General features: G+C 41.4%; 1 protein-coding gene across 1 annotated transcript in view; it reads right to left on the bottom strand.

Moving 5' to 3' along the window:
- DSCAM (DS cell adhesion molecule) overlaps positions 1-16,741 on the bottom strand; it is an 833,405-nt gene that overhangs the window by 673,814 nt on the left and 142,850 nt on the right. The window contains exon 2 of the mRNA XM_018051616.1: positions 13,570-13,887. Within this exon, the coding sequence (XP_017907105.1) occupies positions 13,570-13,887 (318 nt within the window). The remainder of the gene's footprint in view (positions 1-13,569; positions 13,888-16,741) is intronic.

The raw sequence follows: 16,741 nt of genomic DNA on the forward strand, positions 1-16,741 counted from the left end.
CAGAGCCACTGCACCTCATGCCAGGAGCTAGGACTTTGTATTCTGACAGCTTGGGGCTGGTTCCAAGGGCCCAAGAGCATTGCATTACCAGGCCCTTTCCACTCTCTGTGTTCAGGAGTGCCAGGGCATATGCAGTGCTCTGAAAACTGTAAATCCAAGTTCTCAGCCACAAGCCTGCAGACCTGGGGGATCTGACTCTCAACAGCATTCACTACAGTCAGTTCAGTGTCCCTTGATTGCTCTACAAACTGTAAAATCCTTCCCTAAGATGTAATATCATAGCAGGGTCAGAGAGAGAGGATCTACAGTGATATGACTTTGGGGCAAAACCAGGCACATACACGGAGCAAGGGACCACACAGCTAATGTGCATTAATCCAGCCCTCAGTGTTAGACTTCATTCTTTAAAGTGGAAAAACCCTTTAAATGCAAATAATTAGTAAATAAGGAAGAACCCCATACCCTTCATTAATCTATGAAGATTAATTTAACCACAGGGGGCCAACTACATAATTTGTGGGGCCTAGAGCAAGATGAAAATCCAAGGCCCTTATTTAGAAAGAAGGGAAAAGTTAAACATATGAATAAAATAAGGGCTTCCCAGGTGGCTTTGTAGTAAATAATCCACCTGCCAATGCAGCAGATGTAGGTTCAATCCCTGGATCAGGAAGATTCCCTGGAGAAGGAAATGGCAACCCATCCCAGTATTCTTGCCTGGAAAATTCCATGGACAGAGGAGCCTGGCAGGCTATAGTCAATGGGTTCACAAGGAGTTGGATATGACTTAGTGACTGAACAACATTAATAAAATATAAAATGCTTTCTTTCTTCTATGGTCTTGCGCTCAACTTTTTTTCTACTTACTTTGCACTCGCTGGGATGCAGGGATCATTGATGGTCAAGTAAAGATCCTTATAGGCTCCCAGAACCCACTCCATGACTCAGCACGCACAGCCCACCAGCTGCAGGGCCAGCTTCCTGCCAGTTGTTGGGTTGAGGCACCATGTCACAGCCAGGGATGAGAAAGGTAATCTCCCCTTCCCATACCCATGGTGCCCCAACCCACAGTGGAAAAATGATGCCTAAGGGACTGCAATCTCAGTGTCTGGACACTCTTGGTTTCTGGATGGGAGGTGGACAAGAGGCTCACCGTCAGCGAGTTACTTGCTAATGCACTGTGGTGCTGCCTGCTGGGGCAGAGACAGGCTCCATCACACTTCAGAGTGTATGCACTCACTCCACCCACACTTGTCCAGGCCTCCACCAGGAGGCAGGATTCCAGTGTTTGCTCGACAGGGCAATGAGGAAGAGGCTGGGAAAGGCTCAGCGTACCAGGGATCACAGGGGCAGCAGGGGTCATTGAATGTGGCTAGGGAGGTGGAGGCAAAATGGGGATTGGAGCACCAAGAACTTCAGGAGAGGTGGCTGAGAACCCATCCCAGAGGGTGGCAAGGGGTGGGACCCTACAAAAGCTGAAACATAGCTTAAACTCCCTACATGCCTCAGGAGCATGTCCCATGGCCCCAAAACACTTCCCCCAGAAATGGAAAGAGAAAAACATTTATATTTCAAGACAGCAACAGCAGAGCTTTAAGCTTGAGGACAAGGCCCTCAGAACTGGGCCCTGTGTGGCTGGCCCCATCCCATGAAGTCAGCCCTGATCCCAATGTGTCTATGAAAGAATCAGAGGATGGTGGAAGATGGGGTAGAGGGGATTAAAGAGAAAGTTTGGAGAACTGGACATTGCCAAGGAAGGCAGGTCCTTTCCTGAAGGCTGGATTCAGACTATTCCTAACTCCTTTGATCCCTGGGTCTGAAGAAGCAAAACATAAACAAATGCCCCTGTGTTGGATTTCTTGGGAACACCAGAGGACTTTGGGAGGTAGAAGGGGTTGTGCCTGATGTCTTTCCTGTTGGGGAAATGGTTATCAGAGGTACAATGTAACCCTAAGGCACTGTATCACTTTTATGAAAATTGGGTTTTTTTTTCCTTCTATTTTGTAGCTGATTACCTAAATTGGGAGATGCCTCAAATTATCAGTTACATATAGTACACACCCTTATGTCAAGCAGTGCTCAGGAAGTAAGGAAATCCCCACACTGTATAGAATAATCAGCTGAAGAAAAGAAGAAAATTCGCATGACAGAACAACTAGAAGGAAACAGTCAGACTGTGCATGGGTCTGAAAATGACTAACGGTAACAGGAGTCTAGGGAATCATGGAACCTGAGCCTTGAGTTGGCCCTGAAGGACCAGAGGGACTTAGGAGGCAGAGAGGAAATAGGCAGCAAAGAAAAGGTGAGAATGAGCACAAAATGTTCTGGAGACTGTGAGATATCAGCCCAGCGCTGTTTAGCTAAACTGCCCTCCCAACCACAACCCCTGCGAACAGCCAACAACAGATTCGCAGAGGCTTCTATTTCCTTCATCTGAAGATGGAAAAAGCATCTACTCCATATGGTTGCGCAGCTTAGAGGACTCGGCACAATGTCTAGCACACAATCCATGTATTGGGTCTCTCTGACTGCTGGTGGGAGAAGCCTGTTTGAGCTGCCTTGAGTTGAAACAGAAAACATTTTCTGAAGCGAGTAAGAGCTCTGGTACCTGCAAGTGGGCCTTAGGAAGAGTACCACAGCCTGTAATCGCTTTGATCCAGACTTCATCCTTCTCTATTCCCACAAACAGTCTTCCTCTCCTTTTCTGGGTCACATGCATGATGAAACGTTATCTATCCCACATTCTCGAAATCTCTCTCTCAAGATTTCAGTTTCAATTTCAGAGGACACAGGAACTAATAGACTAACTTGGTTAACCGCCCTCACTTAGTACAATCATCTGTTATCAGGGATTCAGGACCATTTTCTATAATGATGATGCAAGAGACAATTAAGGGGGTTATTGTGGGCTGGGCAGTGAGGTATAGAGATGCCCACCATATGAGCAGTTATTACTAGCTACTGTTATGTGAACATCAAGACAACTCTAATACGTCGGAAATGTGCTAGCACTGGCTTTTTCTTAAAACAACTTTGTATGAGATAATTGACTTTCTGCAAGCTGCATGGGACTTCCCTGGTGGCTCAGTGGTAAAGAATCTGCCTGTAATGTAGGAGACTCAGGTTCAACCCCTGGGTTGGGAAGATCCCCGGGAGGAGGACATGGCATCCCACTGTAGTACTCTTGTGTGGAGAATCCCACAGACTGAGAAGCCTGGTGGGCTTCAATCCATAGGGTGGCAAAGAGTCAGACAGGACTGAAGCAGCTGAGCACACACACAGGCTGCACATGTTTGTTGATGTTTTACCATATGTATACACCTACAAAGTCACCACCATAACCAAGATAAAAACAAATCCGTCATCCAAAAGTTGACTTCTTTTCCCATGTAATCCCTCCTTCCCATCCTCTTTACAGGCAACCATTATTAAAGATTAGTCTGCATGTTTTCAGAATTTTATGTAAATGGAATCATATGGGACATATATTCTCACCTGGCTTCTTCTATTCAGTATAACTATTTTGAGATTCCTCCCTGCTATTGTCTTATGAATAATTCATTATTTTGCATTCCCTTGTGTGGATAAATAACAATTTGGTTACTCATTTATCAAATAAGGCTGCTGTGAATATTCTTTTAAAACTCTTTGTGTGAACATATGCTTTGCGTAAATACCTAAGTATCAAATGGATGGGATATATATAACAGCTTTGAAGAAACTATCAAATTGTTATTCCAAAGAGCCTGTATTATTTATAATCCCACCATGAATTTCTGATAGAGCTAGGTGCTGTGTATTCTCACTAACACTTGGTCTGGTCATTGTTTTTAATTTTAAATATACAGAGGTATCTATATGGGGGGTCCCCAACATCTGGAACACAGACCACTGCCTCCTATCAGGTCAGCCATGTCAGTAGATTAGATATAAAGTGCACAATAAATGTAAATGTGCTTGAGTCATCTCAACTACCTCTTCTAGGTCCTTTGAAATTTCAACAAAAATTTTAGAATCAACTCATTAGTTTATATTTGTTATAAAGAAAGGCCACTGGGTTTTCACTTGGGTTGTACTGACTCTATAGATCATTCTGGAGAGAAAGGACATTGAGCAATACCATCTTCTCTAACTCAAGAAAGAAAAAAAAAGCTTTTTCTCTCCTTTCACTTTTCTCAGAACTATTTTGTAATTTTTAGTGTGTCTTTCACACTTAACATTATGCTTATTCCTAAGTATTCCTAGGTTTTGGATGCTATTATACAGAGTATAGTTTTTTCTATTTGCAATCTGACTGTGTGTGTTTGTGTGTTTGTGTGTGTGTTGGTCTTATATACCACCATATTGATAAACTAACTCACTTACTGGTTCCAGTAAGATGTTGTACTAAATATGCCAGCAAATTTGGAAAACTCAGCAGAGACCACAGAACTAGAAAAAGTCAGTTTTCATTCCAATCCCAAAGAAAGGCAATGCCAAGGAAGTTCAAACTACTGCAAAATTGCACTCATCTCACATGCTAGTAAAGTAATGCTCAAAATTCTCCAAGCCAAGCTTCAACAGTATGTGAACCATGAGCTTCCAGATGTTCAAGCTGGATTTAGAAAAGGCAGAGGAACCAGAGATCAAATTGCCAACATCTGTTGGATCATGGAAAAAGCAAGAGAGTTCCAGAAAAATATCTACTTCTGCTTCATTGACAATGCTAAAGCCTTTGACTGTGTGGATCACAACAAGCAGGAAAATTCTTAAAGAGATGGGAATACCAGACCACTTTACCTGCCTCCTGAGAAATCTGTATGCAGGTCAAGAAGCAACAGTGAAAAGTAGACATGGAAAAACGGACTGGTTCTAAATTGGGAAGGGAGTACGCCAAGGCTGTATATTGTCACACTGCTCATTTAACTTCTATGCAGAGTACATTGGAGAAGGCAATGGCACCCCACTCCAGTACTCTTGCCTGGAAAATCCCATGGATGGAGGAGTCTGGTAGGCTGCAGTCCATGAGGTCGCTAAGAGTTGGACATGACTGAGTGACTTCACATTCCCTTTTCACTTTCATGCATTGGAGAAGGAAATGGCAAACCACTCAGTGTTCTTGCCTGGAGAATCCCAGGGACGGGGGAGCTTGGTGGGCTGCTGTCCATGTGGTCGCACAGAGTCGGACATGACTGAAGCGACTTAGCAGCAGCAGCGGCGGCGGCAGAGTACATCATGTAAAATGGCGGGCTGGATAAAGTTCAAGCTGGAATCAAGATTGTCATGAGAAATATCAATAACCTTATATATGCAGATGACACCACCCTTATGGAAGAGAACAAACAGGAACTAGAGAGCCTCTTGATGAAAAGAAGAGAGCAAAAAAGCTGGCTTAAAACTCAACATTCAAAAACAAAAATTATAGCATCTGGTCCCATCAGTTTAGTTCAGTCGCTCAGTTGTGTTCAACTTTTTGCGACCCCATGAATTGCAGCAAGCCAGGACTCCGTGTTCATCACCAACTTCTGGAGTTCACTCAAACTCACATCCATCGAGTCGGTGATGCCATCCAGCTATCTCATCCTCTGTCATCCCCTTCTCTTCCTGCCTCCAATCCCTCCCAGCATCAGAGTCTTTTCCAATGAGTCAACTCTTCGTATGAAGTGGCCAAAGTACTGGAGTTTCAGTTTTAGCATCATTCCTTCCAAAGAACACCCAGGACTGATCTCCTTTAGAATGGACTGGTTGGATCTCCTTGCAGTCCAAGGGACTCTCAAGAGTCTTCTCTAACACCACAGTTCAAAAGCATCAATTATCCGGCGCTCAGCTTTCTTCACACTCCAACTCTCACATCCATGCAAGACCACTGGAAAAACGATAGCCTTGACTAGACGGACCTTTGTTGGCAAAGTAATGCGTCTGCTTTTGAATATGCTATCTAGATTGGTCATAACTTTCCTTCCAAGGAGTAAGCATCTTTTAATTTCATGGCTGCAGTCACCATCTGCAGTGATTTTGGACCCCCAAAAATAAAGTCTGACACTGTTTCCACTGTTTCCCCATCTATTTCCCATGAAGTGGTGGGACCAGATGCCATGATCTTAGTTTTCTGAATGTTGAGCTTTAAGCCAACTTTTTCACTCTCCTCTTTCACTTTCATCAAGAGGCTCTTTAGTTCCTCTTCACTTTCTGCCATAAGGGTGGTGTCATCTGCATATCTGAGGTTATTGATATTTCTCCTGGTAATCTTGATTCCAGCTTGTGTTTCTTCCATCCCAGTGTTTCTCATGATGTACTCTGCATATAAGTTAAATAAGCAGGGTGACAATATACAGCCTTGACATACTCCTTTTCCTATTTGGAATCAGTCTGGTCCCATCACTTCATGGCAAATAGATAGGGACATAATGGAAACAGTGAGAGACTATTTTATTGGGCTCCAAAATCACTGCAAATGGTGACTGCAGTCATGAAATTAAAAGACGCTTGCTCCTTGGAAGAAAAGCTATGACCAACCTAGATAGCATATTAAAAAGCAGAGACATTACTTTGCCAGCATAGGTCCATCTAGTTAAAGCTACAGTTTTTCCATTAGTCATGTATGGATATGAGAACTGAACCATAAAGAAGGCTGAGTGCCAAAGAACTGATGCTTTTGAACTGTGGTGTTGGAGAAGACTCTTGAGAGTCCCTTGAACTACAAGGAGATCAAACCTGTCAATCCTAAAGGAAATCAACACTGAATATTAATTGGAAGGACTGATGCTAAATCTAAATCTCCAATACTTTGGCCAGCAGATGCAAATAACTGACTAATTAGAAAAGCCCCTGATGCTTGAAAGATTGAAGGCAAGAGGAGAAGGGGACTGCAGAGGATGAGATGGTTGGATGGCATCACCAACTTGATGGACATGAGCTTGAGCAAGCTCCAGGAATTGGTGATGGACAAAGAAGCTTGTGCTGCAGTGAGGGTACCAAAGAGATGGGCACGACTGAGTGACTGAACTGAACTGAGCCTTTTATGGTAAAGGTCATCTAATTTTTAAAATTGATTAGCATCTATAAATAAAAACAGATGAACTTTTTTCTTTATAACTGGATTGCCTTTAACTTATTTTTCTTGCCTTTTTGCACTGGCTGCAAACTTCAGTACATTGTTGAATAGAATTGGTGAAAGCACACATCCTCATCCTTGAAGGAAAGCACTTTATCATTCACCACTAAGTATGATATTGGCTGTGGCAGGAGCTTTTTACCTTTTTTAAATCAAATTTCCCTTCTACTGCTAGATTTTTGGGAGTTTTCATCATAAGAGGATGCTGTATTTTGTCAATGATTTTCTGTACCTATTAAAATGTTCACATAGCTTTATTTTTAATATGTCAGTACGGTGAATCGCCTTGGTTAATATTCAAATGTGAAAACCTTGCATTCTGGAGATGAGCCCTTTTTAAATGTGGTTGGATTCAATTTGCTGAAATTTTGTTTAGCATTTTTACACACATATTCATGACAAATATTTACCTTTGTTTCTCTTATAATATCTTTGTCTTGTTTTAGTATCAGGGTAATGGTGATCTCAGAAAATAATTTGGGAAGTATTCTTTCCTCTTCAAATTTCTGGAAGCATTTGCGTATAATTTTCATTATTTCTTCCTCAAATATTTGGTGGAATAAAGAGTGAATCCATTTTCATTGCAGGGTATCTTTCTATAATGAATTCAAATTCTTTAATAGGAATAGGACTGCTCAGTTTATTTCTTCCTGAATGAGTTTTGGCATTTTGTTTCTTTCAAATTGTTTCTTTTTTTATTGAAGTTGTTTGATTTATTGACATCCCCATATCTTAATATTTGCTTATTATAATTTAAATGTATAGAATGATAACTATTAGAGAATACTGATTCAGTTCAGTTCAGTTCAGTCTCTCGGTCATGTCCGACTCTTTGAGATCCCATGAATTGCAGCACGCCAGGCCCCCCTGTCCATCACCAACTCCCGAAGTTTACCCAAACTTATGTCCATCGAGTCGGTGATGCCATCCAGCCATCTCATCCTCTGTCGTCCCCTTCTCCTCCTGCCCCCCAATCCCTCCCAGCATCAAGATCTTTTCCAATGAGTCAACTCTTCACATAAAGTGGCCAAAGTATTGGAGTTTCAGCTTCAGCATCAGTCTTTCCAAAGAACACCCAGGACTGATCTCCTTTAGGATGGACTGGTTGGATCTCCTTGCAGTCCAAGGGACTCTCAAGAGTCTTATCCAATACCACAGTTCAAAAACTTCAATTCTTTGGCACTCAGCTTTCTTCACAGTCCAACTCTCACATCCATACATGACCACTGGAAAAACCATAGCCTTGACTAGACGAATATATATATATATAAGTAATCTCTCTCATTCCTGATAATTTGTCTTTGCTCTCATTTGCTCTTCAGTCTAGTCAGCTTATCAATGTATTGATTTTATTGATCTTTCTCAAAGAAACAACTTTTTGCTTCATAGATTTCCCCCATTTTATAATACATTATTTTCCACTCTGATCTTTATTATTTTCTTTTTGTTTATATTGGTTTTAATGTATTCATTTTTCTGAAGTTAAGATCATTTTTTAGTGATTGCTATTTGAGATCATTTTTCATTGCTAATGTAAGTTTTTAGAACTTATTTTTCCCCCTAAACATTGTTTTAGTGGCATTCCTCAAATTATTAGATACTGTACTTTCATTTTTATTCAGTTCAAAATACTTTCTCATTTACCATTTGTTTTTTTATTTGACACCATTTAGAAGCATGTTATTTTAGTATCCAAATATTTGGAGACTTCCCAGAGATCTTAGTGATTCTAATTTACTTCCATTGTAGTCAAAGAACATACTTCATATGACTAATATTTTTAGAAATTTATCTGAAATTTCATTCCTAATATGATTTTAGTAAATATCTGTGTGTTCTTAAAGAGAATGTGTATTGTGCTATCCTTAGATGGAATGTTCTATATTTAAATGTCAACTGGGTCAAGTTGATTAGCAGTGTCATATAAGTATTCTTTGTTCTTGCTCATTTTCTGTCTTTTTCTGCCAGTTATTAACAGAGGGTTATTAAAATCTCCAGCTATAAATATTGATTTGCCTATTTCTTCTGGCAGCTCTAACAATTTTTACTTCATGTATTTTGAAGTTATCTTATAGGTAAATAAAATTTATAATAGTCATACTCAACTAACTGACCTTTTTTACATAATGACCCTCTTTAGCCTTGGTAATATTCTTTGCTCTGAAATATACTTTGATATTAACATAGTTACTCCAGCTTTCTTTTGATATTTTCTTTTAATTAGATTGATATGTTTGATGATTTGATTTTTGTCTGTGTGCTGTTGTTGTTTCAGATAAAAGGGTAAATTTGGTCTCTGCTATTCCATTTCAGCTATAAGCAGAAGCCCCAGTCCAATGTTATTAACTACAGTCTACTAAGGAGAAAATAGTCACTAGAAATTTTTTGACTTGCCCAAGGTCATATAGCTGATAACTATTTGCTAAGTAGAAATACAGCATGGGCAGAGAAGCAGTGCTTCACATAACTCATCTGCATTTCAGTCCCTAGGACAAAGGGACAAGAAAGTGTTTTATGTGAAGAAGAACTAGGACAGTTGATTAAGAAGACATGATGGATGAAACTTCCTTGTTTTGCTGACAGTCAAACCTAAGTCAAAGTCACTGAAAACTGCTAAGAATAAGAATTCCTTGTATTTACAAAGGAGAGATTATGAGACCATTTACCTAATGGATTATTCCAGAAAAATCCCAGTGTCAATCTAGAGGGACACTCAGACATTTAGGATGACCCGATACACAGGAAATCAGTCCTGAATATTCATTGGAAGGACTGATGCTGAAGCTGAAACTCCAATATTTTGGCCACCTGATGTGAAGAACTGATTCATTAGAAGAGACCCCAATGCTGGGAAAGATTGAAGGCAGCAGGAAAAGGGGGCGACAGAGGATGAGATGGTTGGATGGCATCACTGACTCGATGGACATGAATTTGAGCAAGCTCCGGGAGTTGGTGATGGACAGGGAAGCCTGGCGTGCTGGGGTCCATAGGGTCCCAAAGAGTCAGACACGACTGAGCAACTGAACTGAACTGAACTGATTCGCAGGCAGGTCCCCCTGAGTCAGAGCTCATCCTGCTCAGATCTGCTACACAGTCATCTCTGTGGAACATATGTATCCCTCCCCTGCCCTTCTGAACAGCATCGACATAAAAATGGTGACACCAGACTGTCCAACATCCAGTAAACAATCTAACAGACTATTACAACCATTGTGCATCCATGCTCAGTCATTCAGTCATGTCCTCCTCTTTGCAACCCCATGGACTGTAGCCTGCCAGACTCCTCTGTCCTTGGGATTTCCCAGGCAAGAACATTTTAGTGGGTTTCTACTTTCTCCTCCAGGGGATACTGCTGACTCAGTAATCAAACCCATGTCTCCTGCATCTCCTGAATTAGCAAGTGCATCCTTCACCACTGAATCACCTTCTGTACCATAATGTGTTCATAATAAGTGAGAAAGGAAATCTCATTTGGACAACAAAACGCCCATCTTGTAAGTTCAAATTGACACAGACATCATGTGCTTCTGTGGCTTTAGATGTCAAGAATACCAGCGCACAAACAGCCATCATGTAACTCCCTGGAAGTGGGAACATAGCTTAGATGCCGGATAAGATGATGGAATTTCCATCCCTGTAAAACCTACGTGGTAGTGCAAAAACAATCAGTCCTATGACAAATGTAGAGAATAGCAGTTAAAACAGAAGTAAGCATTTAATTCTTTCATCTGACAGGAAACCCAAGACAGAAGTAGATTAACACAGACAAGTATAGCTGTTTGAAGTTCCAGATTTTACTCTAAGTGGTACTTTGTAGTTTATAAATACATTTTTATGACACATCATTAAACTTGTTAGCCTGCCAGGTAAAAGGCCTTCACTATGTCTCCCTGTTTGTCAGGTTTAGAAGTTGCTATACAAATTTCATTTGCTTCATTTTCATTATTTGGGATATCAATTTTTCATATCTTTTGATTAAAGCCAATTTTTCTTCCTTTCTGAAGTGCATTTTTGTGCACATCTTGGAATTCACGAGCGTGTCATGGAGATCAAAATATAGCTGGGAAATGAGTAGCTAGCAGGATGAGTCACAGTCTAATGTCTGATTGCTCACATCAAAGAGATCATATGCAGAAATTCAGAAACATTTCACATTGTGCTCATGTTATGATGTCTTCAAATCTCACCTTCACACTTGCTGCAGAAATTATTACAAAGTTCTCCCAGCTATCTGGTGTATAAGACAATCATCAAAGTCACATTCTCATCTATTCGTCATTATGCTGTGCCAGGCTGCCATAGTATTTGAAAGGCTAGGCTTAAAAACAAAAAGAAAACACTGCTTGGTAACTGGAGTCTAGCTGTGTGTGTGTTTTTCCCGGCTTGATTATACCTATAGAATGACACAATATGTCCTGTCTGTACAACTTCTGATGTCTGTGAACCTCAGGCTATATTCCTGGTTTGGCTGGTAGCTATGGCAATTAAAAAAAATATACAGTATGATGTTGAAAGGAACATTATCAATTCAGGGTTTATTTACTGACAACATTCCAGCAACGTGTGATGCAGTCAAAACTGTTTAAAGAGCCTTTTGTATTTCACACGGAATATAAGAATATTAGACTAATGCTGTTTCACTGACAATAAACATTGATGCTATGGCTTTATTCCAGTTAAGTTCCTTGTCCTCTTGTCTTACTATCCTCCACCTCCACCCTCTGCACCTTGAGAGAGTCATTTCCTAGGCAGGTTGATAAGAAGGCTAGGGGTCCCCAAGGAGAGAGGGGTCTGGAATTCTCAAGGAAGAGGAAAGGACAGACTTTTTCCTTCTCTACATTCCTTAGGATTATAGAACAACAATGTATTCTGCCTGAGGACAGTCTCTGGATTAAACCTTCTGGCTAATTCTGTAAATTATGGGAGGAGACCTGCTCTTTACAAGGATTATATAACAACAATGTATTCTGCCTGAGGACAGTCTCTGGATTAAACCTTCTGGCTAATTCTGTTATCTTAAAATGTAAATTATGGGAGTAGGTCTGGTGAGGTCTTTACAACATCCAGACATTCTTTGGATTTACTGGAGAGTATATAATTTCATTGCTAACACTAACAAGCGGGTACTCTTTCTACCCTCTTCTGATGCCTATGTCAGAAGCTTTCTCTATCTCCTTTATACTTTAATAAAACTTTACTACACAAAAGCTCTGAGTGATCAAGCCTCGTCTCTGGCCCCGGATTGAATTCTTCTCCTTCGGGGGCCAAGAATCCCGGCGTTGTGATTCAACAACAACCTTTCACTCTGAGAGAGAGTGTGGGGGAAGGAGCAGAAAGGGGAATGGGGAACAATGACTTGGAGACACTCAAGTTTCAGTTACTGTATCAGTTGGTCAAAATACAAGTCTAGGTTATCATTTTGACTTTTGCAACTTGATATCACTAATTCAAGTTTTAGTTCCAGCAACATAGGCACTCCAAACTCTGAAAAAGATGCTCTGACATCTCAAAGCAGCCATCAGTATCACACTGAACTGATGAAAAGGTTTTCATCGATTCTTGGCTGGCATTTTTTCTCTCCTTAGTTTTTTACATGTACTTAGCAAATTTCATAGTGCCTGGAACAGAGGCCAACGTTCATTGTAAACTCTGACTCAAATTTATGTATTTGTCCATTGTCTGACTCTTTCATGAGGATTATGTCCACATAAACACACGCCAGGCCTTTTTTCCCCATCTACTCCCTGTACCTGAAACAGAGCCTGATTCACTACAGGAGCTCAAGGACTATTTGTTGAGTGACTACATTAAAATTGACCCGAGAGCTGCACAGCAAACTTAATGCCACAGAAGGATTTTCCCCACTTCCACAGTGTTTGCTGATTTATAGAAACAGAGTTGTCACAGTTTACAAATGCATTGAACACTTTTGCCTGCATGCATGCTAAGTTGCTTCAGTTGTGTCCAACTCTTTGTGACTCTGGACTGTAGCCCGCCAGGCTCCTCTGTCCGTGGAATTCTCCAGACAAGAATACCAGAGTTGCCATGTTCTTCTCCAGGGGATCTTCCCAACCCAGGGATCAAAACCACATCTTCTGCATTTCCTACACTGGCAGGTGGGTTCTTTACCTGAGAATCCCAAACACTTTTGACATACATGTTATTCAAACAGCAAAATGTTGAATCATAAGAAAACTATCTCATAAAAACAAGAAGCTAAAGGTGATATTTACAGTATTCATGTGTTTGTTTCACTGGGAGAAAGAACCATTAATTTTTCTAGCAATTAATTAAAACTAAAACCATTAATTCCAGCATTTTCATTTAAGGCACTTTGACATCTCAAAGCATCCATCAAAATAATGAACTAATGACAGGATTTTCACCAGTTCCCAGCTGATGGCATCCTAGTACTTATCATTGCCCACCCAGACCCCCAGCAGGCAGAGAAGGGATAAAGTTGGAGGAGCTGTACTCACCAGCCTTGATGTGGACATCCTGACTTCTAATTTTCCCTGAAGGATTTTCAGCTGTGCAATAGTAAGTATTATCATGGATTAAGGTACTAAAGCTTGAAGGAGGGAAGGGGAAAATCTGGAGAGTGCCGTTGGGGTGGACGTGGCGGATTCCGGGGACATCGTAGATCTCCTCGCCCGTCGCTAGGTACCATCTGAGAGACACAGGAGGGATCCCTGCTGCGGGGCAGGGCACCAGGGTCCCCGTGGTGCTCGCAAACACTACCTCTTGCAGAGATGCATTGACAAAGTAGAGGCTGGAGTGAAGGTCCTCACTGAAAACTGCAAGGAGACAACACAAGAGTGTGTCAGAAAAGTGCACCTTGTGCACTTATCTTTCAACATAGAGTATCAACATATTGACGGGTCAACCTGGCCGCAAGAGGTTATTTGGAGAAATATAGTCACAAGACTCGAAACTTAATCGTTCAAAATCGCTCAAACTACCACAGACAGAGAGGTACCAGCTTCATTTCACAGTCTATTCACAAATTAAGTTGTGGATGTGCTCAGTGGTGTCCAACTCTGCAACCCCACGGACTGTAGCCCACCGGTTTCCTCTGTCCATGGAATTTTTCAGGCAAGAATACTGGAGTGGGTTGCCATTTCTGACTCCAGGGGATCCTCCAGACCCAGGGATCCAACCCGTGTCTCCTGCATCTCCTGCATTGGCAGGTGGGTTCTTTACCACTTTGCCACGTGGGAAGCACAACCCAAATTAAGTTAACCTGGAACTTAAACTTTGAATCGGTGACTTTTCAGCCCCGTGTCCAGAGCCCTATTCTGTCTCCATGGTACTAACCACTATTGGAATTTATTTTGGGTTTTGTATTCATTTGTTGTTTGTTGACCTGTCTGGAATGTAAAGCTCATGAAAGAAAGCCATAATTTGCTCACACTATTGCCTAGGGCACAGAACAAAACAAGCCATGGGGGTTTTATAAGGAGAAGCTACGTGAGTGAATCACTAGATCCGGTTGCTAGAATCAAATTGCTCTGGTTGAAAGTGTACATTGAGAACTAATTTTGAAGGAAATTAGTCACAAATTTTTAAAATTAAAATTGAAGATCTGGATGTAAAGCATTTTGGAAAGGCCAGTTTGTTTTCTGAAAATCCAATCCAATCAACAATGTGATTTTTTGTTTTTGTTGAAAATATGTTGCAATAGTAAAGAGAACTTTGACAAAAGCATCATTCAATTCCACCAGCCTATGGCAGATTCTGTTTCACTTACTCTTCTGGTCCATCCACCTACAGCCTATAGGGTTAAACTATGTCATAATATACACACACGAAACAGGCAGTTGTTACAGACTCTGCTTCATACTCTTAACACTTTCATACACATAATGTCATGTTTCAGGCTTCATAAGTACAGATGACTCTGAACAACACTAATATGAACTGGGTGAGTCCGCTTATACACAGGCACTTTTCAATAGGAAATACTACAGTGTTATACCATCCTTGGTTGGTTGGATCTTTGGATATAGACAAACTGTGGACAGAGAGAGCAGACTGTAAGTTATAGGTGTATGCACATTTAATATAAGATGATTTTCTAAATTAGTTCCCTGACTCGGGCTGCTTCAGTTGTTTCTGTTTTAATTGCTGCAAATAAAATGTCTGCAAAGGTTTCCAGGAATTTATTGAGAGACTACATTGTACTCATTGACAGCTGTGGAGTGTTCTCTCCATAAAGCAAAAATATCCAACTTCTAGAATCCAAAAATTAAACAAAAGATGTACAAGTGCAATGAAGACCCACTTCTCAGACGTTTATGTTTCTGTGCGGCTTTCTAAAAACAAATGCATACTCTGTCACCAGTTCACAAGAGAGTAAAGGAGCCCTGTGCTACGCTTAGTCACTCAGTCATGTCTGACTCTTTGTGACCCCAGGGACTACAGCCTGCCAAGCTCCTCTGTCCATAGGGATTCTCCAGGCAAGACTATTGAAGTGGGTTGCCATGCCCTTCTCCAGGGGATCTTCCCAATCCAGGGATTGAACCTAGGTCTCCCACATTGCAGGCAGAGTCTTTAACATTTGAGCCACCAGGGAAGCCCAAGAATATTAGAGTGGGTAGCCTATCCTTTCTCCAGGGGATCTTCCTGACACGGGAATCAAACCAGGGTTTCCTGCATTGTAGGCAGATTCTTTGCTAGCTGAGCTACCAGGGAAGCCCAAAGAAGCCCCCAGTTCAGTTCAGTTCAGTCACTCAGTCGTGTCCGACTCTTTGCGACCCCATGAATCGCAGCATGCCAGGCCTCCCTGTCCATCACCAACTCCCGGAGTTCACTCAGACTCACGTCCATCAAGTCAGTGATACCATCCAGCCATCTTATCCTCTGTCGTCCCCTTTTCCTTGTGCCTCCAATCCCTCCCAGCATCAGAGTCTTTTCCAATGAGTCAACTCTTCACATGAGGTTATATACTGAGAATTAACCTCACTGGGCAGAGATGAGAATAATATTTGCTGAGTGCCCCTGCCATATCAGGCAATATTATGAGACTGAGGTGTTATTTCATTTACTCCTGTGTACAATAACCCTGCCAGGTTAGACCAGGCTCTGCTCCACAGAAGATGAGGTGGAGACTCAGAGAGGTTGTCCCTGGAGCAAGGATTCAGGGTAGGAGATTGCAGAACCAGAACTCAGGCTCCGTGATGAAGATTTTATTTCATTACTCAGCTGCCCTTATTGTTCAAAGGCAAATCTTGGGAAAGCTCTTTGCCTGAGATTTGCCATCCTCCACATGTGTTCCTTGAGACCCACCTGCTTTCTCTAGGTCACTGTCACCAGCAGTAACCAGAAGTCTGGCCATAGTCAGTGCTGGCTGTCTCTGAGCAGGTAGCAGCGTGAACACCATTCATTAAGAGATGGCAGAGAAAAATACAGTATAAAGGGACAGATTTACCCAAAGAGAGGAAGGAAGAGGTGTTCAGCAAGTAGTAACAATTTGATGGTTTTCTCTCCCACCCATACCTAAAGTCTTAACAATACTCGGTAAAGCAGAATATGGAAGCCATTGCTAACTAAGAAATTGGCTCAGACCAGAAGCACAGTTAGTAGCTAAACATTGCAGCTTCCAACTCAAATGAAAATGCTGATAGTAGCACTGTGAGTTTGAGCTTTTTA

This window comes from Capra hircus, chromosome 1 (assembly GCF_001704415.2).
Source record: "Capra hircus breed San Clemente chromosome 1, ASM170441v1, whole genome shotgun sequence".
NCBI lineage: Eukaryota > Metazoa > Chordata > Mammalia > Artiodactyla > Bovidae > Capra > Capra hircus.